The sequence below is a fragment of the Bombyx mandarina genome, chromosome 24 (assembly GCF_030267445.1).
Source record: "Bombyx mandarina strain Sakado chromosome 24, ASM3026744v2".
Lineage (NCBI taxonomy): Eukaryota > Metazoa > Arthropoda > Insecta > Lepidoptera > Bombycidae > Bombyx > Bombyx mandarina.
In genome coordinates, this window is record NC_143230.1 from 11,843,344 (window position 1) to 11,870,241 (window position 26,898).

The following is a 26,898-nucleotide window of genomic DNA, read 5'->3' on the forward strand; positions in this document are numbered from 1 at the left end:
AACAGGATTATGAAAACTGCAAGGTGCTTCTTTAAAAACATTTTTATTGATATCAACAAAATTTAATTGCACAGTGAAGCCTCTTCATCTTTCATACAAAAATTTTGAACGCTTTTTAGACAGCACGATTACAATCAGAATTGAAGATTTAATGTACTTTTGACATACATGCGTTGCTGACAATTTCTTATGGCAGAAGATATGTACCTACTAAATAATAAACGCCTGATGCTATTCAGTAGAATCACTTCAGCCCTGTCAGAGTTTATTAACCACAGAAACAAAAGAACACGTTAACTTGGGAGATTTCAGTTCAAAACCAAAAATATCAAATACTGAAAGATAATGGAGGGTAGATGTAAGTAAACCTGCTTTACGTTTAAGAATAGTTGAAAAAGTATCCGGTTAAAAGTGGTAAATTGAAACTCAAAAACTCAGCACATCGGAGTGTTCTGGAGAATTGTTTGAGATGATCCCACCATCTCATTTTTACCATCGCATCGCCCGCCACCGGAGTAGAGTTCATCTATAGTCCCTGGAGCCACTGTGTTCATTGTTTTTTGCCATGTACCAACCAATCCGGCTTTGGAATGAGCCAAGGTTTTTCCCGAGCGCTATGACATGTCCTTCTTCAAACGAGGCTTATGAACAATATTTAACTGTAGGCAGCGGCTTGGCTGTGCCCCTGGCATTGGCGCGTGACAGAGGTTCACCAATGTTTAAATATTATATAATTTATTATTTACAATTTATTCACTAACTAATAGCACTTACAAAAAAAAAATACTACAAAAAGATTGTCCCTGTTCCAACTTTGCTCTGTGAGATGACACTGGCCTTAAATGCGAAGACATTGACACGAACAATGTCAATACACCAAAGTAAGGACGCGTCCTTAGCACCAGTTGAGACGAACAGCCTCACTCACGATTTCATATCTGTTATAATGTTATAAACTTCAGTAACGCCGTGGGCTTTGATCCTGTGCTTTTGAACCTCGCATTTCCTGATAAACGTCGCTGGACATTCGGGGCACTGAAGCCTCTTACCCCTGTTGTGCCTTCGCTTGGCGTGCTCCGTCCTACGCGAGGCGGATATGAAGCCCTCGCCGCAATCATCGCACTTGTAGGGCCTCTCTCCCGTGTGCCGCCTCTTGTGGTAAACCGCAGCCATTTTACTCACCAATTTCGCACCGCAAATATCACATTCGAAATTCCTGACGCGCGTGTGGACCACAGAATGTTCGGCCAATCTAGCCGGAGTGTAGAAACGTTTGCCGCACCACTGGCACTGGTGAGGTCGAATGTCCATGTGGATCCAGAGTATATGATTCTTCAGTTGAGGTCGCGAGGAGTATGTCTTATTACAGTAATCGCAAGTAAACGAGGCGGGATCGCGCACGTTGTAGCGCTTCGTCCGCGGGAGACCATGGACATCGGGCTTGGCCTCCGGCTCGCACTGGGACCTGTGCTCCCTGTAGCAGCCGCGGTTAGTGAACTGACAACCGCAGGAGCGACAAGTTCGCACCATGTGCATTTGCGTGTGGTGATCAAAGGACTCTTTCCTTGGGAAGGTTCTACCGCAGTCGGAGCATGTCAGGGCGCCGGGCTTGTGATGTTTGGCAACGTGCTGAACGCGGTCGGCTTCGGTTGTAAAAAGCAAGGGGCATTCCTTGCACAGGTAAAATGTGCTTTTGTGGACGGTTTTCATGTGCGCAAGCATGGGGTCGCGTCTTAAGACGACATCCCCACAAATGAGGCAGGCTTCCTTCTGCCCGCTGTTCATTAGATGAACGTTCAAGAAATGGGGGCTAGAGAAGGTTTTCCCGCAGTCAGGACACGCACAGTCAGGACCTGTGCGATCCACGCGCAATCTCTTCGGCGGCTTCCTGGAAATTCTACTTTGGAACCTGTTAACCAACGCTTTAGGGTCGCCAGTCGTGTAATTCTTCGTGATTTGCACGCTCAAGTCGTTTGAGCTCACGAATGCGCATAAAGACTTCACCTGTGGCACGACCGGCGCCGTTATACTGGACAGGCCACTTATAACTTTGTACCAGGACTTTTGTGAGTTCTGAACGAACATTCTGAACTCTTGGACGGCCAAGGCGGAGCTGGCGCAGGAGACGCAGGCCCCGTTGGGACACAGGGGATCTTCCTTGATCTGCAATCATGTTCCGACTAATACTTTAATACGTGTTGACATAAATTACTAAATCAGTAAAATATCGATTTGACCGCATTAACGAATCGATATATAAATATATATAATGTACTCGTGGTAGGACTTCTTGGGAGTCCGCACGGGCAGGTACCACCAACCTGCCTATTTCTGCCGTGAAGCAGTCATGAGTTTCGGTTTGAAGGGTGGGGCCGTTGTAACTATACTGGAGACCTTAGAACTTATATCTCAAGGTGGGTGGCGCATTTACGTTGTAGATGTCTGTGGACTCCAGTAACCACTTAACACCAGGTGGTCTGTGAGCTCGTCCACCCATCTAAACAATAAAAATATATATATATTTTTAGGATGGATTATTTATTAGTGGCCCGAAGGCTTTTCCTCTCAGTCCGGAGGGATGGGATTTGCTAACAGCCACCCGAGCGCATCCGAAGGAGACCTAACAACCCAAGGGCAGCTGCTTTGCGAATGCGGTATTTATTTATCGCAGACGAGAACTCAGCGATACCGTTATGTGGTCACCGAGGTCAATATACATACTTAATACAATACGATGAAGATTTCGACCTCCATATCTCAAAATGGGTGGGTATTATGCGATTTATCGTGCCTTGTATCCAAAAGGACACTGATTTAGCACAACCAACTCATTTCGACTTTTACATATTATAATATACACTTTAGACTATAAACTATAGTGGAGTATATTTTTTATTGCGTTTACGAATCAGTGCAGATGACAAACGTACGAAGCCAGTACTTACTTAGCAAACGAGAGAGAGTAATAAAAAAAAAACATAGCGAGTCACTTCTGTCTCGAATAATTGTGAGAAACGTCCTGTGATCTCATATCAAATGGTCAGATACAAATCCTAAATTAGCACGCAGCTGACATTCACGAAAGACAAAGAAATAAACGTTTTTAATCTTCCTATTACAGTGAATTAAAAAGGACCTTTTTTTCATTATACCGCACTAAACGTCCAATTTGCAAACTTGATGTTTGAACAAGTAACTTGATAGCGTGATTGTAGAGTGCGAGACAATTAAATTTCAGAGCTTTCCCACTTTATAGTGACTTTACGTTTAGCTTTTAGGCATGGCGTCTATACAAAAACCGTCCCTTTTCATTATCTTTCCCCACTTTCGACAACTTAATAAAGTGTAGCCACATAATAAACCAAAGAAGTTGACATCTAAATCTCTTTAATTAATCCAATATTTTATTTTTGAAACGCCGCTTTATAGGCACGTCCTGTGCTTTGTCTGGTATCTGAATAAAATCGAAGTGTATCGTTGAGTAATGCTTTTTCAGTTCCCAGGGTCTTAGAAATCTCGCGGGGCACTTGTCGCATGCGTGCGGCATGTTCTGGGTGCCCATGTGCCGCCTTTTAATGTGGTCTAAGCGCCTCGAAGACGACAAAAACCTTTCGCCGCACCTCTTGCACTCGTAGGGCTTCTCGCCAGAGTGTATCCTCTGGTGGAGCCGATAACCCAATTCCGTGGTCATTTTAGCACCGCAGTGACACTCAAACACCTTCCTCACGTGGTTGTGAGTCCTGAGATGCGATTGCAAATGCGCGACGGTCGACGCCCGTTTCCCGCACTTCTGACAAACATACGGCAACACGTTCAAATGTTTCTGTATTATGTGCACTTTCAGAGATGGTTTTTTGTTATATTCGATTTTACAATAGTCGCATATGAACGTGGATTCGATTGGCGAGACCTCGCGTTTGCATCCTCTCTGGTGATGCTTGAAGCATTTACGATTCTCAAATGTCCTGGAGCAGGACTTACAGTCGAACAACGTGTGCGAGTACATGTGAGCGCGCAAGGCTCTCTGGCCGCTGAAGCCGGTGCCGCACGTATTGCAAGAGAACGAATTAGGGCCGTGAGACGATAGCAAGTGACGCTTAACTGACTCTTGGTCTTCGAAAACCGCGTAACACATCCGACAGTGAGCCACGGAGACGCCATGTTCGACCCTCATGTGCTCCGGAATGAATCTCTTCTGCATGACCAAAGCGCAGGTTCTACACGCGCAATTCAACGAACTCTTCAAATGATAGTTCAAATACTGAACGTTCTGGAAGGTCTTGCCGCACTCGGGACAAGAACATTCTAGAGGCGGCTGATACGATCTTTGGTATTTGCGCGGTTTCTGCTCTGTTTCCTCGTCAAACTTCAAGTTCAGCAATTCTGAGGCCGCTCTTGTATCTGTGGTGCTAATTTTGTCCTTCAGGAGCAAGATAGCGTCGTCGTATAGGAAAAAGAGAGTTCCACTGTCGGCGTTCGCGTGAATCCGCGATAGAAGCTCCGCGGCACTGGACCAACGCTTTTTCGATGTATCACACAGCTGTCTGAAGTTGTAAGCGGCCATGGTATCCTCGGAGCAATGCCTGCAGACCCCGGGTGGAAGGGCGTCTTCGTCCGCCACCTGAAACCACGCCAGCCATCAGTCCGCTCACCCTTGCTATTTGCGAGATAAGCAGTCTTTCATTTTCGCGTTAATAGCATTACTATAAGACTCCCAGTTTTATATCGCGAAACAATTAATTAATCGGATTAACTTAGTGCTTCAAAACAAACATTCAGGGTATTTCGGCATTCTTTAAATATTACATTTTATCAATGATTTCCCAATTATTATTAGCGTCCTAAGTCTTAGCCGTCTTCACGAAATATTAACACAAAACACAAGATACCGATCCTTTGGTTCGGAAGTTATTTTCTGGTTTTTGCCATATAATCTGAATTATTAATTCCATCTGTAAATTCTGTTATTGGCTACACTGGGTAAGACCATCATGACAATCAGTGCTTGACCTTCAAATGCCTGTCCAATCGCCCCTTCTGATGATATATCTTAGAACACTTCGGGCATCCAAAACGGACTTTGGTTTTACAGACATCGTGTTTCCTCGCGTGCCTCTCGTGGCCTCGTCTCGTGCTAAATTTCGCGTCGCAGTGGACGCACACGAATCTATCCGCGACTCTGTTGTGAGAATTACCATGTTCCTCCAGGTGCGAACGATTACCGAAAACCTTTCCGCATTTATCGCACTGGAATTTCTTTAGCGACATGTGCGCATTGAATATGTGAAATTTGAGGGTAGTCCTGACGCTGTATTCTTTCGAGCAATAGTCGCAGACGTATCGAAGAGCGCCCCTGTTACTTGGGCACGTTTTTCCGTGTTTTATAAAACATATTCCATTCGTGAACTTTTTACCGCAGGCACACACCGCCGGTCGGTGTTTCCGTAAGTGCGTCCACAGACTCGTTGCGTTGCGAAAGCTACGTTTGCATTCTACGCAGCAATGTACACCGATGTGCTTGGTTATGTGTTTTTCCAAATACGAATACCTCGCGAACACCTCCGGGCATTTCTTACATCGGAACACCCTCGCGTTGTGATCATTTTCAGCGTGAGCTCCGTAAGAATTCAAGTTCACTAAACGTCCGCACTGCGTGCAGTACTTCATTTTCAAATTCCTAATGTGAGCATTAAAACGCACCGCGTTCTTAAAACACTTCCCGCATTCGGGACAAGCCATTCTGGAACGTTCTGGACCTTTCATGCGTGTCGACCGCGTACTCATTTTGGCTCCCAAATCTTTTACAAGTTGCGAGTGATTTTCAATCTTTCTCTTGCTACGGTAAGTTCGAAAATCGTTTGCGGCTACAACGTAGAGAGTAGCCGCGTTTTTCTCGAGCCCAATGTTGGCCAAATAATTGGCCGTTGTGCTCCAACGTTTGAATGAGTCTATGCATAATTTTAAGAAGAGCGTAAGATCGTGCAAACTACTTTTACAGTGCTTGCATATTTTGTTTGGTAATAAAGTTGAATTCTCCACCTAAAACAATATTTTCATCAGTCAGTTGCGACCACGCTCTCGAATGGGCAGATAAGAAAGTCAAGTATGAGCTACTTAAGCGCCAGATTTCCTACTTCGTAATTAGACGTTCGTTTTTTTATGATTTTTTCACAAATTCAAAGACCGTTTTCCGCAGCTTTAGAGTCGAAATAGGTTTCTAGATAGAAAACAATTGTATTCAAACTAGTCATGGTGATAAGTGCTATGTAACATTTCGATTGAGTAGAATTACAGTAATTCGTCTTATAACACGTTGCTCTTATAACGCGTTTTTATATTACGCGATCTCGATATTCCCCGGAGATTTCACACGTTATATTTCTGTACTGTGAAATTTATAATGATTTATAAAATTCACTATTAATTTCGCTATACCTATGCATAATGTGTCAATTGCGTTGTTATGAAAATTGAAATTAAATCAATTTACTAAATTAGTGTTCCTAGTTTTTTACAGATTTAATTTAAAAAAAAATTGGTATTATATTTGTATATAATGCGTTAAGTGGGGTCACACAAGCGCGTTATGAAAGAATACTACTACAACGCGATTCCTATAATGCGGAAGCAATCTACCGTGTTATAGGGGTATTACTGTAATTTATGTACATTTTTTTAATATAATCACAGAACGGACTAATCAGTGGCATCCAAAAAATTTTACACACTAATTACCTACTATGACTCCTTGCAAGTGCGGTGACATATAACAACATATTATTATGAATTCATTGTTATATGTAATAGCTTTCCCTTTAGGGGTCCGTGTATTAACTAAATAAATACTAACAAGATCAACAATAGCTAATATCATATGTTTAACGGCGAGAAACATAATGGAATCACTGCATTAATATATAAATGAACATTAGTTAGTAACAAGTTATGTAATAATAATAATTAATTAATTCGTTTCAAAATAATTCTTGTCCACCTGATGGTTGTCTGGAAGAGATCGCTCTTAGCGATAAGACTGCCAATTATACTTTTTTTGTATTTAATGTATCGCATTGTTTATTAATTTTTTTGGTGTACAATAAAGAATACTCTCTCTCTCTCCCTCTCTATGTATGTATGTGCTGTATCAGCTGAGATCTTTAGTTACGTGTGAATGTTTCTGTGGTGAACCAATAGAGCTCTACAACTTGCAAATTTTACTTTGCAAATTTCACAATCAAAGGACCCTGGTTTGTCTATGTGATGTACGGAGGAAACATGCTTCCTGAGCTGGTAGGGTAGCCTGAACTTAGCAGGACAGACGGCACACGAGTGCCTCAAGACCGTATCACTCTGTCTGTGTGCCTTGCGGACATGCTCGGACCGCCTTGACGAAGCAGAGAATCTTTCATCGCAGTATTTACACACATAAGGTTTCTCTCCGGAGTGTAGTCTTAGATGTTGTTGATAGCCTAGTTTCGATTTTAGTACAACATTGCATAGTTCACATTTGAAGGTCTCCGATGTTTCATGTCTCTTCAAGTGGACTGGCATGTGAGCAGCAGCGAGGTACTTTCCACAATACACGCAGGGGCGGTGAGTGGATTTCATATGCACAATCTGAATGTGAGTTGCTACAAATTTCTTTCCGGCAAACCTCTTCTGACAATAGTCACATATACATTCAGTGTTCCTACTGCCACGGAGACCAACTTTGACTGACCTCTGATCACTCTTAACCAAAACCGATAGTTTATTCTTCGTTTGATGTATTTCCCGGCTTTCCCGGCTCAACTCACAGCACCTTTTAACGTGATAAAGGTAACAAGTTTGGTTTCGGTACAGTTTAGAGCACTTTGGACAGGTCTTTGGAGTGTGTACTGATAGATGAGCATTGTATGCCGGCAGAGATTTGAATGATCGTCCGCAGTCTCCACACGTACACACACCGGGCCTGTGAGCGTCTGCCATGTGCTTCTTGTAATGTTTGTACGAGCGGAGCAGAACAGCACATTTGTTACAGCTGAATGGTTTTTTATTGTGTTTTTCTCTTAGATGCTCCACCAGATCATCTTCAGACATTATCCTTGAGCACACATAGCAAGCCCGAGTCAAGTCCGTCGATCCTTTCAAATGATCATACAAATCTGATGCATATGAAAATGTTTTCCCACAGTTCGGACATGAGCATTGTAAGCTTTTACCATATTCTTTACTTTTAATAGGCGAATGTTTGATTGTTTTATTTTGTCTTAATGAGTCTTCGGTGATGGATATTTCGTTGTCAGATACGACAGCATAAATTTTGGAGGCGTTTACAGGATAAAAGGTGGTGACCTCCTCCAGTAATTTGACTGTGTTATGCCATTGCTCTATGGCTTTCTGGCAGAAGTTTCTGAACTCTGCTGCGGATAATGCTGAGAATGAGCAGGCCGAGCATAGAACGTCGGGCAGGTTATCTTCCACTGTTACCTGCAACCATTCTCTCGGTCAAACAGCAAAATTTTTATCATCTTTTTGTTTTTTTGTAAGACTAGGTTTTGGTCAGAGAGATTAAAGTGAGCTTATGGGTTTCAATCAATATAAAAGGTGTTTTAAGTGATGAATTAACAGCAGATATTGTGTACTTTGTTTAATATCTTTAATATTTACTTTACTCGACTTAAATATTAAAGCATATAATATTACGTCATCATTGCAAATCTCCGTAAACGCATTGTAAAATATTCAAATTAATTATAATAATAAAAGTCGAATACAATATTTTTAAATAATATCAAGTAATATAGAAATTATACTTATAAATAAAATAAAAGCAAACATTGTTTATATTGAAAAATCTAAAACATAAAAAACATTAGACACGTTCGCGTCACATAGCTTGTGTCGGCCATCTTGTAATGAACGCGCGGGACACGCCGTTCCGTTTTTCACAGAAAATAAACAATGTTCGTTTTGCAACTTTATTTAGACATTTTACATAGCTCACCTCGACTCCCGTGATTTGTTCTAATAGTTCAGCTAAGGTCACGGGCTTCTCTCCGTCCACCATTACAGTATCTCCTAGGTAAACTTGGCCCTCTGTTGTTTCACCCATACAAATACGACATTTTTCGGCGCCATCCCCTCTGACTAGATGGGAAATTAATGCTTTCACGTCCACTTGTCTTGTCATGTTTAATACTCTTCGTGGTTTGTTTCAGCGAACTTTTTATAACATTAAATTCAATGAATGTCGGCACATTACCCTAAATATCGGTTTAGCTAGACGTCAAAAAGTTCGTTTGATTGGTGCAGATTGACGTTTTGAAATTGTCATACTTCAAGCTGTCAATGTCAAACACAAGTTGACATTTTTTGTCTTTCAATGTAACCACGGGAACCAATTTTCCCTTAGTTGAATCAAAGATAATCTTCAATTGAAAAAAATAACCAACAACCATAAAATTATTTATCAAAATTTAAAAATAATTTTATCTTTGTACTCATTCAATGGTGTGTCAATAGTCACATATACTTCAATTAGTGATGCCGCTTCTGTGCTTTTACCCATGAACCGGAGTAAAAAGTAATTTCTGTGTTGCTCATTTAAAACAAGAAAATTATTTTTGTGTACTAGATGTAAAAATACTTACGTTTGTACATGCTTAAGAAAAATATTTCTCTAAATTTTGTGGACAATAATTAGCAAAATTTTATGAGTATGAAAATATTGAATGTCCTAAAACTTTGTCATTGCAAGTGTTGCTATAAACTATTTTCTATGGTTTTCAATTTTGCTAAAAATTCTACTTAAATTCCATAAGTACCTATAAATATTTTGAAAATTAATTAAGAAAAGTAAAATCTCAATCGCTTTCTGTAACTAACTAAGTACTAATAAATGTTAAAAATAAATAAAAAAATACAAGCCCCCTATCCCCTATTTCTTGCATTGTGCATTTCTTTTTATCAAGTCAGTGATGTATTAAAATCCGAAAGTAGAGTGGTGCTCTTCTTTTATGCTTTTTTTTCCTACCTAAGCTGATAGCTTTGAGAGGCTATGTCAGCGTAACCTTAACTAGTAGGTGAGCTCACGGGGCTCAAACCTGATGACGTTACTAACACGAACTCTAGCAAGAGCGGTGCTTCGCAGAATCTACCACCGGATCGGAAACGCGACCCACTGAGATCTGGCGATAAACTCAGTGGGCTGTGTCTGTGGGTTAATTCACTCGCCGAGCCCTTCGTCACAAGCAACGGGAAAAAGTTCGCTGAAGTCTTAGTAAATAACCAACATTTTATTGAGACATTATTTCCTTGTATCTCATCTCGTTTCATTTAGCTTCATTTGATTTTATCACAATTACAAATAATTGAACTTTTTTTCATTCGTAATTCAACAGAACTTAAGTAATAATTAAGTTATTAATATTATCTATGAAACAGAACATAGTACAATTTTTTATGGGATTTTAAGACCTGGTAATTAAGACCTTTAGGTCAAGTCTTATTTTAATTTTAATGAAAACTTTTTTATATTAAAAATGATGTTATGAAATGAAATGAGATGATATGGGATGAAATACAATCTCAGTACAGTACATACATACAGTCAATTTGTGAGACTTTTTCAGTGGACTTTTTGGAGGATGCCGAGAAGCTACGCCCAGCGGCTTTGTTTCATTTTCCCACATTTGTGCACTTTCAGACACTAAACAGTTAATAAGCCACCGTTATTACACATTTAAACCAAAGAAACACTAAATAGACAAAATTAAACAAATTACACAACTTCGCTACTCGCGTTCCCGCCAAAAAGTCCAGAGAATTAATAGATCCAGTGGTAGATTCTGCGAAGCACTGCTCTTGCTAGGGTTCGTGTTAGCAACATCGTCAGGTTTGACCCCGTGAGCTCACCTACTAACCCGGCGACGCTGACATGGACCATCAGCTTAGGTAGGGAAAAAAAAGTAGGTACCTACACGCTTCGTAAATCTTTATATATAATATTATTATATTTCTTCTATGCCTGTGTTTGTCACTTAACTCCTCCTAAACGGCTCGACCGATTTGAATGATTTTTTGTATGCGTTTGGGTGGTGCCCTGGATGGTTTAGATTCACAGATCAGCCCGGCAGATGGCGCTGCAGTCGGTATCTATATATTAATACGTGAAGCAAAAATGTGTATCCCTTTTTACGAAAATTGCGCGGACGGAATATCAAATTTCCCACGCTCATAGAGAATATAGAGAAGGAGTGCAGAATGTTTTTTTTTTTTAAATTATGCATAATAAACTCATTAGATCAATAAAGAAAACATTACACACACTACCATGTACTTGATACAACACATAAACACACACACTCTGCGTTTATTGTCAAACTTTTGTTACTGTTGAAAGTCTAGTGTCAAGTTGAGAATAGATTAATATTGTTTGTCTTTAATAAGTACCTACCATTTATCTTTAATGTAATTTTGGCGAAATCTGTGATTATATTAAAAAATTCTAAGTGTTTGACAATAATAATGTTTTTAAATAAAATTTCAATTAATTATAGTCGAATTTCGACTACTGCGGGACCACTAGTCTAGGATAATTATCATTCCTAGAAATAATTTCTATGGCAAAACTTGGAAATAATAAATGTACATTTTCCCCTCCCTTTATTCCTCAATCATTCCTCTGATTTCGGGGAAACTTGTCACAGTTGTTGTATGTTTTTGTCATACGAAAGATAAATGGCCCTAATGCAGCCCCAACAACTAAACTTCATACATTTAGCAGTGGCCACAGAGGAATGTATCTGTTCGCTAAATATCACTACATAGTATAAAACGAAGTCGCTTTCTGTCCCTATACCCCTTCTTCTTCTTCTTCTTTGTCGTTTCCTCATTACTGAGGGTCGTGACCACCTTGGTCCAGTTTTTGCACCAGCTTCCTCCAATGTTGCCTGCATTCGGCCTGCTTAATGGCTCCCGGGACGCTGGTGTTTGTGGCCTCCTTGATAATGTATGCTTAAATCTTTAAAACTACGCAACGGATTTTGATGCGGTTTTTTTTAATAGATAGAGTGTTTGAAGAGGAAGGTTTATATGTATAACTAGCGACCCGCCCTCGCTTCGTTTCGGAAACATTACATTTTATAATTGATAGTTGAGTCCCGCCATGTTACCCGCGGTTATTGTATCGCGGGTGACGCCGCGGGGCGAAGCTAGTCTAAAAAAAGTAACCTAAGTTACTCCTTATATCATAGGTACCTATCAGTGAAAGTCTCGTCAAAATCGGTCCAGCCGTTCCAAAGATTAGCCGGAACAGACAGACAGACAGACAAAAATTGTAAAAAAAAGTTATTTTGGTGTATGTACCGTATATATATATTCATATGCATGTAGTATAAAGAGGCTATTTCAATATTACAAACAGACACTCCAATTTTATTTATATGTATAATAACATCCATTATATAGTGGAGAAATCAATAATACATTACAGTTTCCGAAGCGAAGCGAGGGCGGGTCGCTAGTTACAAATAAAACACAAATACTAGTCCTTAATTAGTGTACCATTTATTGAATAAAATTATTATTATTACATTAGGAGTACGTATAATACTAAAAGCGAGACAGTGCAGACGCGAGCGACTTCAAGTGATCATAGTCTGTTATTAGCAGTGTTATTAGCCATTGTCGAGTCCTATCCCATACGAGGGCGGCCCATGCCGCGACCAGGCATCTGCGCCTCTTCACCGCCCTTGACATTCTTGATGGTCTCATCCACTGATAGAATCTGCAAACAATCTTATATTAAAACGTTGGTAAAAGCCGCGCCAATAGAGAAACGAATCGAAAATGGCGTCAATGTACCTGTATTGACAGATGGTAGGGTCAACAAATATTAGTTCTTTTATTCACTGGTGGTAGGACCTCTTGGGAGTCCGCACGGGTAGGTACCACCACCCCGCCTATTTCCGCCGTGATGCAGTAATGCGTTTCGGTTCGAAGGGTGGGGCAGCCGTTGTAACTATACTGAGACCTTAGAACTTATATCTCTAGGTGGGTGGCACATTTACGTTGTAGATGTCTATGGGCTCCAGTAATCACTTAACACCAGGTGGGCTGTGAGCTCGTCCATCAATCTCAGCAATAAAAAAAATATATATATATTTTAATTTTATATAAGTAGTAGTTGACAATTTTAATTTTAATAATTTTGATTCGGTTTCATTTGATTTTGTTTCATTTTTGTTTTTAGTCATTCTGATAAATTGTAATTTTAATTTATTGTATTTTGATTTAGATTATTGTAAAAAAGTTGTTTATTGAAAAAAAAAAACATAAAAAAAACAAAATATGAGAATGTACTTTACTTTACTTTGGTGCCCTGGCAGAGGAGGGAGGTGTAAAATAAATAACAAAATAACGAACAAATAACAACAGAATTGGAGAGAAAACAGAGCGCGTCTGAGAACAAAGTCAGAACTGATATTTTTTTGCATACAGTACGCGCCGTGTGCGACTAAAGACGGCAATAGTATAGAGTGAGAGACCGCATGATCGCCGTCGCCATTTTAGATTTATTTATTTATTGGCGCGGCTTATAGCACCATTCATTCTGACATTGGTTATACGGAATGATGGACAATATCATTTACCAATACTTTAAAAAAATTCATTGTGCAATATTATAATTTGCCTAATTACTGATCGTAGGATGTCTTGTCAACCTGCACGGATAGGTAACACCATTGCCTATTTTTACCACGAAGCAATGACATGTTTTGATTTGAAGACCTTCAAGGTACTGTAGGATTTTAAAACTTGCTACACAAGTCTAAAGGTAGGTGACTGATTTTATGGTTATACTTGATGTTTAAAGGCTCCTTGGTAACTACTTAAGGCCAGATGCACTGTGAACTTCTAGTTTCTGTGGATGACTGAGGTTATATTTCTGGATATTTGAATATATTTCTAACTCTATATTAAGAGTATGAATTAGTACAAAGTACATTCGTTTTACTCACACACATCACACATACACATCATTTTATTTACCGCTACCCACATATCTCAATTGAATAAAAATTGCACTAATTACAAGTTTTGCAGGTTTGATTTATATTACACAATGTTGTTCTTTCACAGTGGAAGCTGTTCATGGAAGTACGTATTTCATTAGAAAAATTAATAGCTACAGGAATCGAACCAAGTGCACCAGATGGGTGTCTTATCCTTCAGTCCACAAAGACTATATGTTTAGTTTTAATAATAATACTCTTAATACGAAATCTTCCGAATGTATTTAAGCACTACTCTACCTGAGGTTAACCAAAGTGGTCACATATTCTGAATATATTTATTTAAGCATTACTCGACATGATATTAACCAAAGTGGTCACATACCTGAGCGGTGGCCTCGCAGGCGGCACTCACGGCGTTAAGCTTGACGAGGGCCGGCTCCCACACGCACTTCGCAAAGTTATCCACCACCTTAAATCACAAAAACAAACAGTACTCATAGTGAGAAGTTCAATTACTCCAAACCCAACCAGTGTTTGACCACCAAACCCACACAATGATACAATATTATTAATAGGATCAGACAGGGAACTTACAAGTGAAGTGTACAAAAGTACATTCGAATATTGAAAATAAAACATCTAGAAAGCCAAAATTGGAAACTAAGTAAAGAATTACAAAAAATATTAAATTGATAATCTTTGAAAATATTGTTGTGTGATTCAGAACTTCAAAATTCTGGAACGGTCAACGACCTTAAATCAATCTACCTACTGCAACCTCTACTTATAACACACTACAGCAATTTTACAAACAGCAGAAAAATAGGTTATTTTAACTAGGTAATTTCAAGAAATAGAGCGGTCACTGAAACTTCAATTATATAATTACCTCTCCACTGATAACGTCCACACCGTGCGTGTGCTCCCCAGCGGCGTGCTTCTGCCTCAGTTTATTGAGGAGTCCGGTCCCGTCCAGGCCTGCATTGTCTGCCAGCTGACGAGGGATGGCCTCAAACGCGCGGGCCACTGCCGCCACGGCCAGCTGCTCCTTGCCAGCCAGTTGTAGAGAGTGAGACCGGAGATGGGCAGAGATTTGCATGTCTACTGCTCCTCCGCCTATAAGTTGATAGGGTTAGTGACAATAGGGAACCACAACTTTTTGATGCGAAACATCTATAGCCGCACGTAAAACCGATTTCTGGCGTGGCGACGCGTCGCCATGCGCAATCTACTGTGCGATTCTCTCCCACTCGATCCGGCGTTAAGCCATCTCTCTCGCTACACTGAGCTCGGATACCTATAGTGTATACTCCGTCGTGTATACAGTGTTGTTTACTACAGTACACATAGCCTATGTTTTACTTGAACACAAATTATTTTTTCATAATATTTTATTTTATCATTATGACATATTTAGTTCCTATCACAATCTGTTCTTTTCTGAATATTACTTTTAAAAAATAATGTCGATGTTTCACATCTGCCAGGCGTCCCGTGACGACTCACTTTTTTTTTTATTGCTTAGATTGGTGGACGAGCTCACAGCCCACATGGTGATAAGTGGTTACTGGAGCCCATAGATATCTATAACCTAAATGGTATAACCCAACTGGTAGTAGAACCTCTTGTGAGTCCGCGCGAATAGGTACCACCGCCCTGGCTATTTCTGCCGTGAAGCAGTAATGCGTTTCGGTTTGAAGGGCGGGGCAGCCGTTGTAACTATACACTATATACTATATACTATATTGAAGTCGTCGTGGCCTAACGGATAAGACGTCCGGTGCATTCGTGTTGAGCGATGCACCGATGTTCGAATCTCAGGCGGGTACCAATTTTTCTAATGAAATACGTACTCAACAAATGTTCACGATTGACTTCCACGGTGAAGGAATAACATCGTGTAATAAAAATGAAACCCGCAAAATTATAATTTGCGTAATTACTGGTGGTAGGACCTCTTGTGAGCCCGCGCGGGTGGGTACCACCACCCCGCCATTTCTGCCGTGAAGCAGGAATGCGCATCGGTTTGAAGGGCGGGGCAGCCGTTGTAACTATACATGAGACCTTAGAACTTGTATCTCAAGGTGGGTGGCGCATTTACGTTGTGGATGTCTATGGGCTCCAGTAACCACTTAACACCAGGTGGGCTGTGAGCTCGTCCACCGATCTAAGCAATAAAAAAAATAAAAATAAAAAACTTGAGACCCTAGAATTTTATCTCAAGGTGGGTGGCGCATTTACGTTGTAGATGTATATGGGCTTCAGTAACCACTTAGCAGCAGGTGAGCTGTGAGCTCGTCCACCCATCTAAGCAATAAAAAAAAAGAGACAATATTTATAGATACAAATACTCGTACTTAAATAAATATATATACACAAATATATACATATAAAAATATATATAAACAAATATTATCAATTAGATGTCTCTGCCAACTCTCTGAGAAACAGTTCTCGAACCTTCGTCTTAAACGCTTCTTTACTCCGACTTTACATCACAAGTCTCAGAGCATATCAAAGAGCTCATGAAACAATCTACAACATAGTATCTGCTTGTGTACTAAGTATAAACAATAACATACCAGCCACTACAGCATCATTCTTGATCGTTCTCCGGACTATCATGATGGCATCGTGCAGGGAACGCTCAGTCTCCTCCAGGAACTGTTCCGCGCCACCTCGCAGGATCAATGTACATGTCTTGGCACCCGGACAACCTGGAAGATACACGTTGAAAATATAGCGGAATTGAGGAATCTAGCTACATGGATTGGCACTGATAGTTTACCGTAGAGCCATTTCTGTTACTAGTGCCTGAAATTCCTAAATTTGTCTTCTTTTGTTTGTTAATCTTTCTTTTAGGTCTCTTAGAAATAGATTCATTCTCAGTATCATCGGATCCCTCTAGTCTCTATATATAAAAATGAATTGCTGTTCGTTAGTCTCGCTAAAACTCGAGATCGGCTGGATTATTTGTGGAAGTCCAGAGAAGGTTTAAAAGGTAGATAAATATGAAAATGCCCGGAATTAAATAAAAATAACAATGTTGTTTTTCCTGTGATGAGTCCCCCGTCGGACGGATTCCTTTTGTTTGTTTTAAGTTTATTTTATACAAAAGTTTAGGTCTTTTGTTTATCGATTGAGGTTCCCCGCACTACGAAGTCTGCCGGGTCAGCTAGTCTATCTACAGATATCCCGGCGCCTTAGTAATAGAAATCTATTTAATTACTACAGTGTATTAATTAACGAAACCACAATATTTTCCATAGTTCAAAAAGCGCGCGTTGCGTGGAGCGTCTCCCACTTTATTTTTCTTGCTAATCAATTAACCTCAAGAACTCATTGTTACACACTGACCAGTAAAGAAGTTGTATCTGTCAGCTCCAAGCTGTTTCTCCGTGAATAGCGCCGTGTGACCCAAAACTTGAGGCGTGAGGTCCCTCGTTGAGGCGAGCACGGCTCCCCCGCAGGCGCGCGCCGTACGCCGCATGTCTTCCTCGGGCACTCGTCCAGCGCAGAACATATCTCTGTGGAATGAGATCAGATTAATGTTGAGTATGCTTTATTTCATTAAAAAGCAATGTGTTTGTTACTAAATTAATTAATTAATTAAATTAATAATTATTAATATAAAAAATATATAAAAAAAAATTATAATTAATTAAAAAAGTTACTTAATAAATTGCTCTTCAAGAATTTTTTTATTGCTTAGATGGGTGGACGAGCTCAAAGCCCACCTGGTGTTAAGTGGTTATTGGAGCCCATAGACATCTACAACGTAAATGCGCCACACACCTTGAGATATAAGTTCTAAGGTCTCACGTATAGTTACAACGGCTGCCCCGCCCTTCAAACCGAAACGCATTACTGCTTCACGGTAGAAATAGGCAGGGTGGTGGTACCTACCCGCGCGGACTCACAGGAGGTCCTACCACCAGTAAAAATGGTAATTTAATTTAAAATGGTAATGGTAATTTAATTTGTGTCACGTAATTCCGCTCGCACCCTGCCCATTTCTAATGCAAAGCAATAATGTGTTTTGGTTCGAAGAGCAGGGTGAACCTTCGTACTATAAAAACTAGGACTTAGAACAAATTTCTGGGGATTTTTAGATTATTGACATTGTAGGGCACTGGTAATCACTTAACACCAGGTTGTCTACCCATCTTAGAATAAAAATTTTCTAATTTTTCCATATACTATATTTTTGGAAAAAAAAAATAAAAAAAACATTTTTTGTTGCTTTATGGGTGGTGGTACCTACCCGTGCAGACTTACAAGAGGTCCTACCACCAGTAAATATGCAATTTTTTTTTTTTTACTAATTATATTCATAGCCATGAGTGCAGATTCATAGTTGTAGGCCCAATAAAGGTAAGGCCTCGGTCAGTACAGCAGCTAGCATAAATAAACAGCACATACCGGTCCGCAAAGTATTGTGTGGCAACATCTCCGATGGGCAGCTTGCTGAGGACCACATTTGCTCCGCTAGCATGCAAAGCGGCGAGCTTCTCATATAAGATCTGCCACTCAGCATCCACCACCTTCTGATATTCCCTCACGTTGTTTACTCGAACCTTAATGTGGGATTAATACAAATAAATAATTAAGAAGTATCAACAGATATATTACATACACCAAAATAGCATTATAGCAATTTTTGTCTGTTTGTTCCGGCTAATCTCTGGAACGTCTGGACCGATTTTGACGGGACTTTCACTGACAAGTAGCTGATGATATAAGGAGTAACTTAGACTGCTTTTTTTTAGACAAGTTTCGCCCCGCGGCGTCACTCGCGGTACGACAATAACCGCAGGTAAAATCACGGGACTCAGCTATCAATAATAATAATGTTTCCGAAGCGAAGCGAGGGCGGGTCGCTAGTATACAATAACGAACTTATTTATTTTTATCTGTGTTTGCTGCTTCTGACTACTTACATTATATTACAATGTCGTGGCCTAAGGGATAAATAAGATTCCGTCCGGTGCATTCGTATCTAGCGATGCATCGGTGTTCCAATCCCGCAGGTGGATACAAATTTTTCTAATGAAATATGCTCTTAACAATGTTCACTATCGACTTCGATGAAGGAATAACATCGTGTAATAAAAATCAAACCCGCAAAATTATAATTTGCGTAATTGCGCGCGGGTAGGTACCACCACTCAGTCTATTTCTGCCGTGAAGCAGTAATGCGTTTCGATTTGAAAGGAGTGCCAGCCGTTGTAACTATACTGAGAACTTAAAACTCATATCTCAAGGTGGGTGACAGCATTTACGTTGTAGATGTCTATGTGCTCCAGTAACCACTTAACACCAGGTGGGCTCCACATCACTATTAACGTTGGAAACATTTAGATATTGTAAGATCCCCACCTCGGCATTGTCTCTTTCAGCTTTCAATTCCAGCTCAATATTGAGGAGTGCGATCTTGCAGTCTTTGTATGTCTTTGGCTGCATCTCAAAGCCAGCGTAACTGAAAGTTTTCTTGAAAGCCACACCGGGTACCAGGAAAGAGTCCTCAAGAGCTCCACCGGGGACCTTCTTGATTCCTGCAAAAAGCAATTCAGAACATTTAACGTTTACAAGTCTAACGATTGTAACGAAAGTAATTCTCCCATTGTTTTGTTCATTGAACTCCGAATTTTATACGTGTTCATTGCTCGCTCAAAAATTACAAAAATATTAAACCATATCGTCTTCTCGCATTACAGATGCGCATGACAGATGTACAGTAGAAAGTTTTGAGACCACACAGTCAATCTCTAGCATCCCGCCATGTTGCTCCAGTTGTGGACTCTTGTTTGTTCTTTAAGTAGCTATGTGACATCATCAGTATTTCAGTTATTCTTTTTGTTACAGGTCAGAACCACCCTGGGTCCCCGTGGGATGGACAAGCTGATTGTAGATCACAATGGAAAGGCGGTTATATCAAACGATGGTGCAACGATCATGAAGGTAGAGGCTTTTGCTGTTAGAAACTAGGACTGTTCATCTGTGTAATTTTCAAAGCCTATGATTAAAACAAACGGATCCAATTACTGAATGTTTGTGTGGATCATGATAGTAGAAATGAGGCTTTATGCTAAACAAATCATCTTCTCGCATTGAAACTGTATAATCTCAAAACTTACTAATTTTACAGGAGAGTGTTTTAAAGGTTTAACATATTGTGATATTTTTAATATTAATCATCTTTGCAGTGTTTATTTTTTATTTTTTACCAGTTACATTATCTGTCTTTTAAAGTAAGATAAAATTATGTATTAATTTTGTTAATAGTAGTCAAAACATAGGTAAACAAAAAAGAAAAAAAAACCTAAACTAAACTATGCCATTTTGACAGAATTTATGAGAAAAATACTGGTGACACCAAATGATTCCACGTATTAACTCAATTTCAAATATTTTTGGAAATTGTACACTTTTAATGCGAAAAGACGATGTATTTAGATCTAACTTTGAAGATGAATATTGATATCTATTTGTCAGGTAGTGATTAACATGATAGCATTGGTTTCAGAAACAGTATAGTCGCAACCCAACTTCCTAAAAACTCACCAATCATGTCGAGAGGCAGAAGTGGAGTGTCCAAAGATAGCACAGCATCAACAACAATCTTAGAGAAGTGGTCCTTCTGTTGATGAATCAGTTTCGATGACATCGCTGTTGATGCACACTTCAATAGGAGATCTCTGTTGATATAAGCATATAATTTACAATTAATAATTTTTGGACTGAGCGAAAGAACAAAACTGACTGATGATTAATGGTTATTACTACCCATAGACATCATATGTGTATGTATGCCTTTGTATCATATAATGGCTGTCCTACACTTCAGATGGGATGAGTGACTGCTTCCCAGCATGACAAATGACCGGGGCACAGACTCATTACACACCGTACTACCAGCCAGTCAAACCTTAATGGTTTGTCATAAAGCCTCATTTCTACTATCACGATCCACACAACCATTTCAGTAATTGGATCCGTATGTTTTAATCATCGGCTATCAATTATTTATTATATAAAAAGGTAATTTATTCATTGAAATCATCAACATTGTATAAAAGACAATTCAAATGTCTAAACTCTAATCAGTTAAAGATTTAACCACAAAAGTAATAGAAACCTATTATATTCATTACCTTTGTTCCTCAGGCGACTTATTATCAATTTTCACAGCTTGCTCCTTGATTTTCTCAATGGCCAGTCTTGACGCTGTTCTGACTGCTCTGATCAGAACACGAGGGTGAACACCTTTGAAGGACAAAATTTATATTTGTAACTAGCTGACCCAGCAGACTTCGTAGTGACTCAGTCGATAAATAAAAGACCTAAACTTTTGTATAAAATAAACTTATAACAAACAAAAGGAATCCATCTGACGGGGGACAAATCAAAGGAAAAACACAAAATTGTTATTTTTATTTAATTCAGAGCATTTTCATAGTTATCTACCCTTTAAACCTTCTCTGGACTTCCACAAATAATTCAATAACTAAATTAGCCAAATCGGTTCAGCCGTTCTAGAGTTCTAGCGAGACTAACAAACAGCAATTCATTTTTATATATATAGATAGATTTTTATAAATGTACTATTTGTTAGAATACTGCCACCATCCAGGTTCGTTCACCAACTTCATAAAAAAAGAGACAAAAGACTGACCTTCTTCAACAAACGGCTTCAACCTCTTCAGAATTTCACCGGCCAATATCACTACCGAGGTGGTTCCATCGCCAACCTGTATTATTTTTCAAGTGTTAAATATATTCAACCAAATACTTCCGAAAAAGTCTATGATTTTTTTTCTCATCCATAAATTAAATTTTCCTCAATTAATTAATTAGGAAATTGGATCCGTTTGTTTAATCATTGAATTCTCTAGAGATGTTCACCGAAATGCATTATAGTACTTACGTAATGTAGGCTTAAGTAATGGTGATAATCTAGACATGATACGATATCATAGAAAATAATCAAGGAGTATATTGTGTCAAATACATGTAATGTTTTTTTTATTGACTCCTCTATATGTGTGGGAAATTTCCTACTCCTCTGTCTGTGCAAAAAAAGAGGTACAAAGTTTTTGCTTCACATATTAATGTATAGATATTCTATTTTAGACACCAATACGTCCATGGTTTGCTCTCATTTAACAATTTTATGAATTAATGTGTCCGAGTTAAGTACATTACCTCAGCATCTTGAGACTTTGCAATGTCCACAAGAGTCTTAGCGGCAGGGTGAATGATATCCAGTAGCTGAAAAAATGAATTACATTCACTTACTTCAATTGTAGTAACATAAGTAGAAATATAATTGTCATTACACAAATATTCCCTACAATCTCACTTAGAAATATGTGATAAGAAGACGATAAAAACAAAAAAAAGGCTAAGCATGTCTTTTTCTGTTTGTATTTTGTTTTTATTTGGCTCTCAATGTTTACAAATGTAAATTAAAATGAATACAATGGTTTTAACATTAGAGGTAAGATAGACAGTGTACAGTACAGCTAAGAGTTCAATCTTTGGGGTATAGAAGGTGGACGAACTCACACTTTGCCACATTCTCGTGGCATTTAATTAAGCTAGGAAGGTTGTGAACTCATTGTTACAATTGAGAGCCACATCAGAATTATATTTGAAACTGTAATCATTCAAGTCATTTCGTCTATTAAAAGTGTACAATTTCCAGAAATTTTCTAAATTGAGTTAATATGCGGTATCATTTGGTATCACCACTATCTTTCTCATAAATACTGTCAAAAGAGCATAGTTTAGTTTTTTATTTTATTTATTTACCTATGTTTTGACTACTATTAACAAAATGAATACATAATTTTATCTTACTTTAAAAGACAGATAATGTAACTGGTAAAAAATATAAAACTAATGTTGCAAAGATGATTATTTATAAAAATATCACATGTTAAACCTTTAAAACACTCTCCTGTAAAATTAGTAAGTTTTGAGATTGTACAGTTTCAATGCGAGAAGACAATTTGTTTAGCATAAAGCCTCATTTCTACTATCATGATCCACATGAACATTCAGTAATTGGATCCGTATGTTTTAATCATAGGCTTTGAAAATTACACAGTCAAGCAGTCCTAGTTTCCAACAGCAAAAGCCTCTACCTTCATGATCGTTGCACCATCGTTTGATATAACCGCCTTTCCATTGTGATCTACAATCAGCTTGTCCATACCACGGGGACCCAGGGTGGTTCTGACCTGTAACAAGAAGGGTTACTGAAATACTGATCAAGTCAGTACCTACTATCTTAAACAACAAAACATAGTCCGCAACTTGAGCAGTATGGCGGGATGCTAGAGATAGACTGTGTGGTCTCAAAACTTTCTACTGTACTCCCTTTTTTTTTTCGGACCATGGCCAAGAACCTCCTACGAGGTATGTGGGACTCTACTGTACTCCATAACTCGTCTATTCATAGTAGTAGTGCAATCCTCTCCTCTAGTACCGTAACAAAACATTACTCGATTATTTTATTGTGATAGTGTAGATATAGTCTTCTTTCTGGTCGTTCCCTCAATGCTCTTCTTCTAGATATAGTCTACATGCTACATTATACATATATATTTATTGGATGTACCATTTTATCACTAACACTATTTTGAATAAAACAGCAGTTATGTAAAAACATGTCTATAAGAGGCATGCAACTAGATGATAATAAAATTACCGTCTAGTTTATTTGTTTAACCGAAGCCGAATTTATTCAGTGCACCTGTACTTATTAATGTAGAATTGTGTTAGATCAACTCGTCCTTGTATGAGAAGATTTAAAAAAAATCTGTGCATAGTACATTCGTAAAAGAGTAAGCCATTGCTCATTCCTCTCCGAGATTTGCAGTGATTGAAAATGCATTTCTTTTTTTCCTACCTATGCTAATAGCCTTGAGAGGCTATTTCAGCTTCTTCTTAACGTGTAGGTGAGCTCACGGCGCTCAACCCGGGAGTGTTGCTAACACTGGCCCTAGCAAGAGCAGTGCTACACAATCTACCACCGGATCGGAAACGCGACCCACTGAGAAGATCCGGCGAGAAACTCAGTGGTGTCTATGGACTAATTCACTCGTCGAGCCCTTCGTGGCAAGCGACGGGTTCGACGAGGATGGTGACCGGTGCTTGTGGTACCTAAAACCACCATTAATGAATCAGGCGGATCGTAATGACGTGCTTAGGGCGAAATCGACTGTTTACAGGATTGGGTATGTAATGCCTGTATCACCAATCAGTGGTATGGGCATGATGATTCAAAAGTATTTCTATAGCTGACCATAAGCATTGGGTGTGATCAACCCTCAAACACAGCCCAGTGAGTTTCTCGCCGGATCTTCTCAGTGGGTCGCGTTTCCGATCCGGTAGTAGATTCTGTGAAGCACGGCTCTTGCTAGGGTTCGTGTTAGCAACGTCATCAGGTTTGAGCCCCGCGAGCTCACCTACTAGTTAAGGCTACACTGATATAGCCTCTCAAGGCTCTCAGCTTAGGCAGAAAAAAAAAAGAGTGTGTATGTAAAACTGTTTCCCGGTAGCTCTCTCAATACTCACCGCATCGACGACAAGTTGACAGGCATTGATGTTGGAGACGAGCTGGGGCTTGCCCTGCGTCTGGTCCGTTCCCTCCCTCAGTAAAAGTATTTGTGGTTGCTGTGAACATAAATCATTTAAACTTTTAAGATTATAATTTAAGCTAACCAAATCTAAACAAAAACACCACGAATGATTGAAGAGCACCCAAACAGTCTGGCTGCTGCCTTGAAAAAACGGAGTTACGGTAAACGGCTTAAGAGAAAAGACGTCATATAGTTCAATGACCAATTTTTAAATTTAGAGTAGATGGCTCGCTGGAGTTACGCTCTTATTGACTACGTAATGAATTTCAACGCATCTAACAAAAGTACAGGATACTGATTGTAGATAACAGAAAAAAAATAAAAAAATCTGAGCTACAATGATAAAAGTGCTGAAAGTCACAACTTTTTAAAATTTCTTTCTGATTAACGATTACATTAACCAAAGTCAAGAAAAGGTACTATTAATCACTCTTCCAAGATACTATTAGCCTATCTCTCTTCCCTATTTTCTGTAATTTCTTTAGTTTTAGAAAGTCAGACAATTATAATTACTTTCCCTGTATAAATTTCTGGCATTTTGAATATGTTACAGTTTTCCGCACAATATTCAAATATCGACTTCGTATAGACAAATGGTCATGGGACCACAAGAGCTGTTCGAAAAGTTGAGAATAAAATAATGAGATTAGAGAATGCAAAATTTCTCAGTCACAATGTTAAATTAGTGAATAAGTCATGGCCCTCTTGGTCTGGTAAACTCATCAGTGATCATGCTACATCATAGTTTAAATGTCCTCACCCACTCGACTTAGAAGTCAAAATCTCAACTGTATTGTAAAATAGCTATTCCAGTCCTAACACCAGTCCTCCTAACTCTAATGCCTAATCACAATATTGTATATCTTATTCTTTAGACCTTAAGAATCATCAGTCAAGGAGACCCATTTCTAACACATAGCAATATCTGTTTTAAAGAATTCTAATTCTAATAGGCTTCAAACTTAAGACAAAAATCATAAAAAAAATTTAAACAGTATCTAAAAGCTCCAGTAACCATTCACCAGCTTAAGCTTCTAAAAAGTTTTTCTTTTGGCTAAAAAACAAAACATATATTCAATTTCAAAAGACGAAAATGAGTGCAGAAGATTTAAATATTTGATTTTGAATAGCCTCATATCTGTTATTGTGATCCACACAACCATTTCAGTAATTGGATCCGTTTGATATAATCATCAGCTATTCATTCAATCAAACTCTGCACTGTCAAGTTAACTGTGTTAACTGTTAACTGTATTAACTGTTAACTGTATTAACATAAAAGTTAACTGTATTAGTGTGAATTGTGTATTTTTTTGCCTTTTTAGGCAGACGGGCATACGGCCCACCTGATGGTGAGTGGTCACCAAAGCTCATGGGCTTCAGCAATGCCGGGGCAGAGCCAACCTGCTGCCTACAGTTTCGAATAGATGGCAAGAACATGTAAATACTCATAGCTGCAAAGTTATTCGTTGTTTATTGAGTTTTAACGTGGAATTTTACGAGTCTTAACACTAACACTGATTTGAAACAAACTGAGATTTCTTGGCCGATTTTAAATCATAAGCCACTTTTTTTTTGTTTCAACACGTATTTTTTAAATTATATATCAATGTTTTATGTTGCGTTTAAGATTATTTTGTGTATTTATGTTATAAAATTCGAATCACATGAGCATTTGGTGTCCGATCATCCGACATTCCCTTGTCTATGAGAAAATACCAAATATCGGACTGCGCGGATTATAATTAAACTAAATGGTACATTCTCGAAAATTTAGCCCTAACTACATAAAAGTTCAATCATACCCATGGTAATAAGTTGTTTCGTAGAAAAATAAAAAAAACTAATTTCCTTCTCAATGATTCAAGCCCGGTTTTAAGATTGTATCTCCGAAACTATATTTTGGTAACACAAAATATGTACGTATACACATATTTTTCACAATTAGGTGTCATAATAACATATAAAATTTAAATAAATCTAAGAGATTTCACAGAAAAAGTCAAATTAATTTACCATTTTGCTAGATTTGTTTCACTGTCTCTAATTTCGTTCCAGAGAAAAATACATTTGACGTTGACAATGACAATCATGAAATTTTCAATTTTTGTTTTGCCGGCGCTTGACATTTGACTGTTACTTTTTTTTACTGGCTTGGAAACAAAGTCTTTTAAGCCATTTCACTGATATAGGACATAGAGTTAAAATACACTTGAGGTCTTACTGCAATTTTGCTCCACATCATATAA

At 38.7% G+C, this 26,898-nt stretch overlaps 2 protein-coding genes across 2 annotated transcripts; both read right to left on the reverse strand.

Moving 5' to 3' along the window:
- Window positions 1–24: 24 nt before the first annotated feature.
- On the reverse strand, window positions 25–9,310 carry LOC114248475 (uncharacterized). Its single transcript, XM_089738285.1, has 5 exons — window positions 8,987–9,310; window positions 7,165–8,469; window positions 5,095–6,039; window positions 3,507–4,621; window positions 25–2,158 (listed from the first exon to the last, which is right to left on the reverse strand). Exons 1-5 carry the CDS (start codon window positions 9,170–9,172, stop codon window positions 925–927), a joined length of 4,785 nt encoding a protein of 1,594 aa, XP_089594411.1. The 5' UTR covers window positions 9,173–9,310; the 3' UTR covers window positions 25–924.
- Window positions 9,311–12,527: 3,217 nt separating this feature from the next.
- Window positions 12,528–26,801, reverse strand: CCT7 (chaperonin containing TCP1 subunit 7). Its single transcript, XM_028181738.2, has 14 exons — window positions 26,666–26,801; window positions 24,585–24,683; window positions 23,150–23,245; window positions 22,206–22,271; window positions 21,676–21,751; window positions 21,155–21,266; window positions 20,565–20,698; window positions 19,380–19,555; window positions 18,423–18,577; window positions 17,358–17,527; window positions 16,583–16,717; window positions 14,890–15,116; window positions 14,383–14,469; window positions 12,528–12,769 (listed from the first exon to the last, which is right to left on the reverse strand). The coding sequence occupies exons 1-14, from the start codon at window positions 26,666–26,668 to the stop codon at window positions 12,677–12,679; spliced, it is 1,629 nt and encodes a 542-aa protein (XP_028037539.1). The 5' UTR covers window positions 26,669–26,801; the 3' UTR covers window positions 12,528–12,676.
- Window positions 26,802–26,898: the final 97 nt, after the last annotated feature.

Bases quoted from the DNA above. Each gene is read 5' to 3' on its own strand.
- LOC114248475 (XM_089738285.1), bottom strand. From the start codon at position 9,172: ATGACAAGACAAGTGGACGTGAAAGCATTAATTTCCCATCTAGTCAGA. The intron at 8,470-8,986 runs GTGAGCTATGTA...GAATGGTTGCAG, and splicing joins AACAAATCACGGGAGTCGAG to GTAACAGTGGAAGATAACCT. The intron at 6,040-7,164 runs TAACTAAAGATC...ATATTGTTTTAG, and splicing joins ACCACAGAAACATTCACACG to GTGGAGAATTCAACTTTATT.
- CCT7 (XM_028181738.2), bottom strand. The intron at 22,272-23,149 runs GTAGAGGCTTTT...TCATTTTTTCAG, and splicing joins ATGGTGCAACGATCATGAAG to CTACTGGATATCATTCACCC. The intron at 15,117-16,582 runs GTATGTTATTGT...ATCAACTTATAG, and splicing joins GAATGATGCTGTAGTGGCTG to GCGGAGGAGCAGTAGACATG.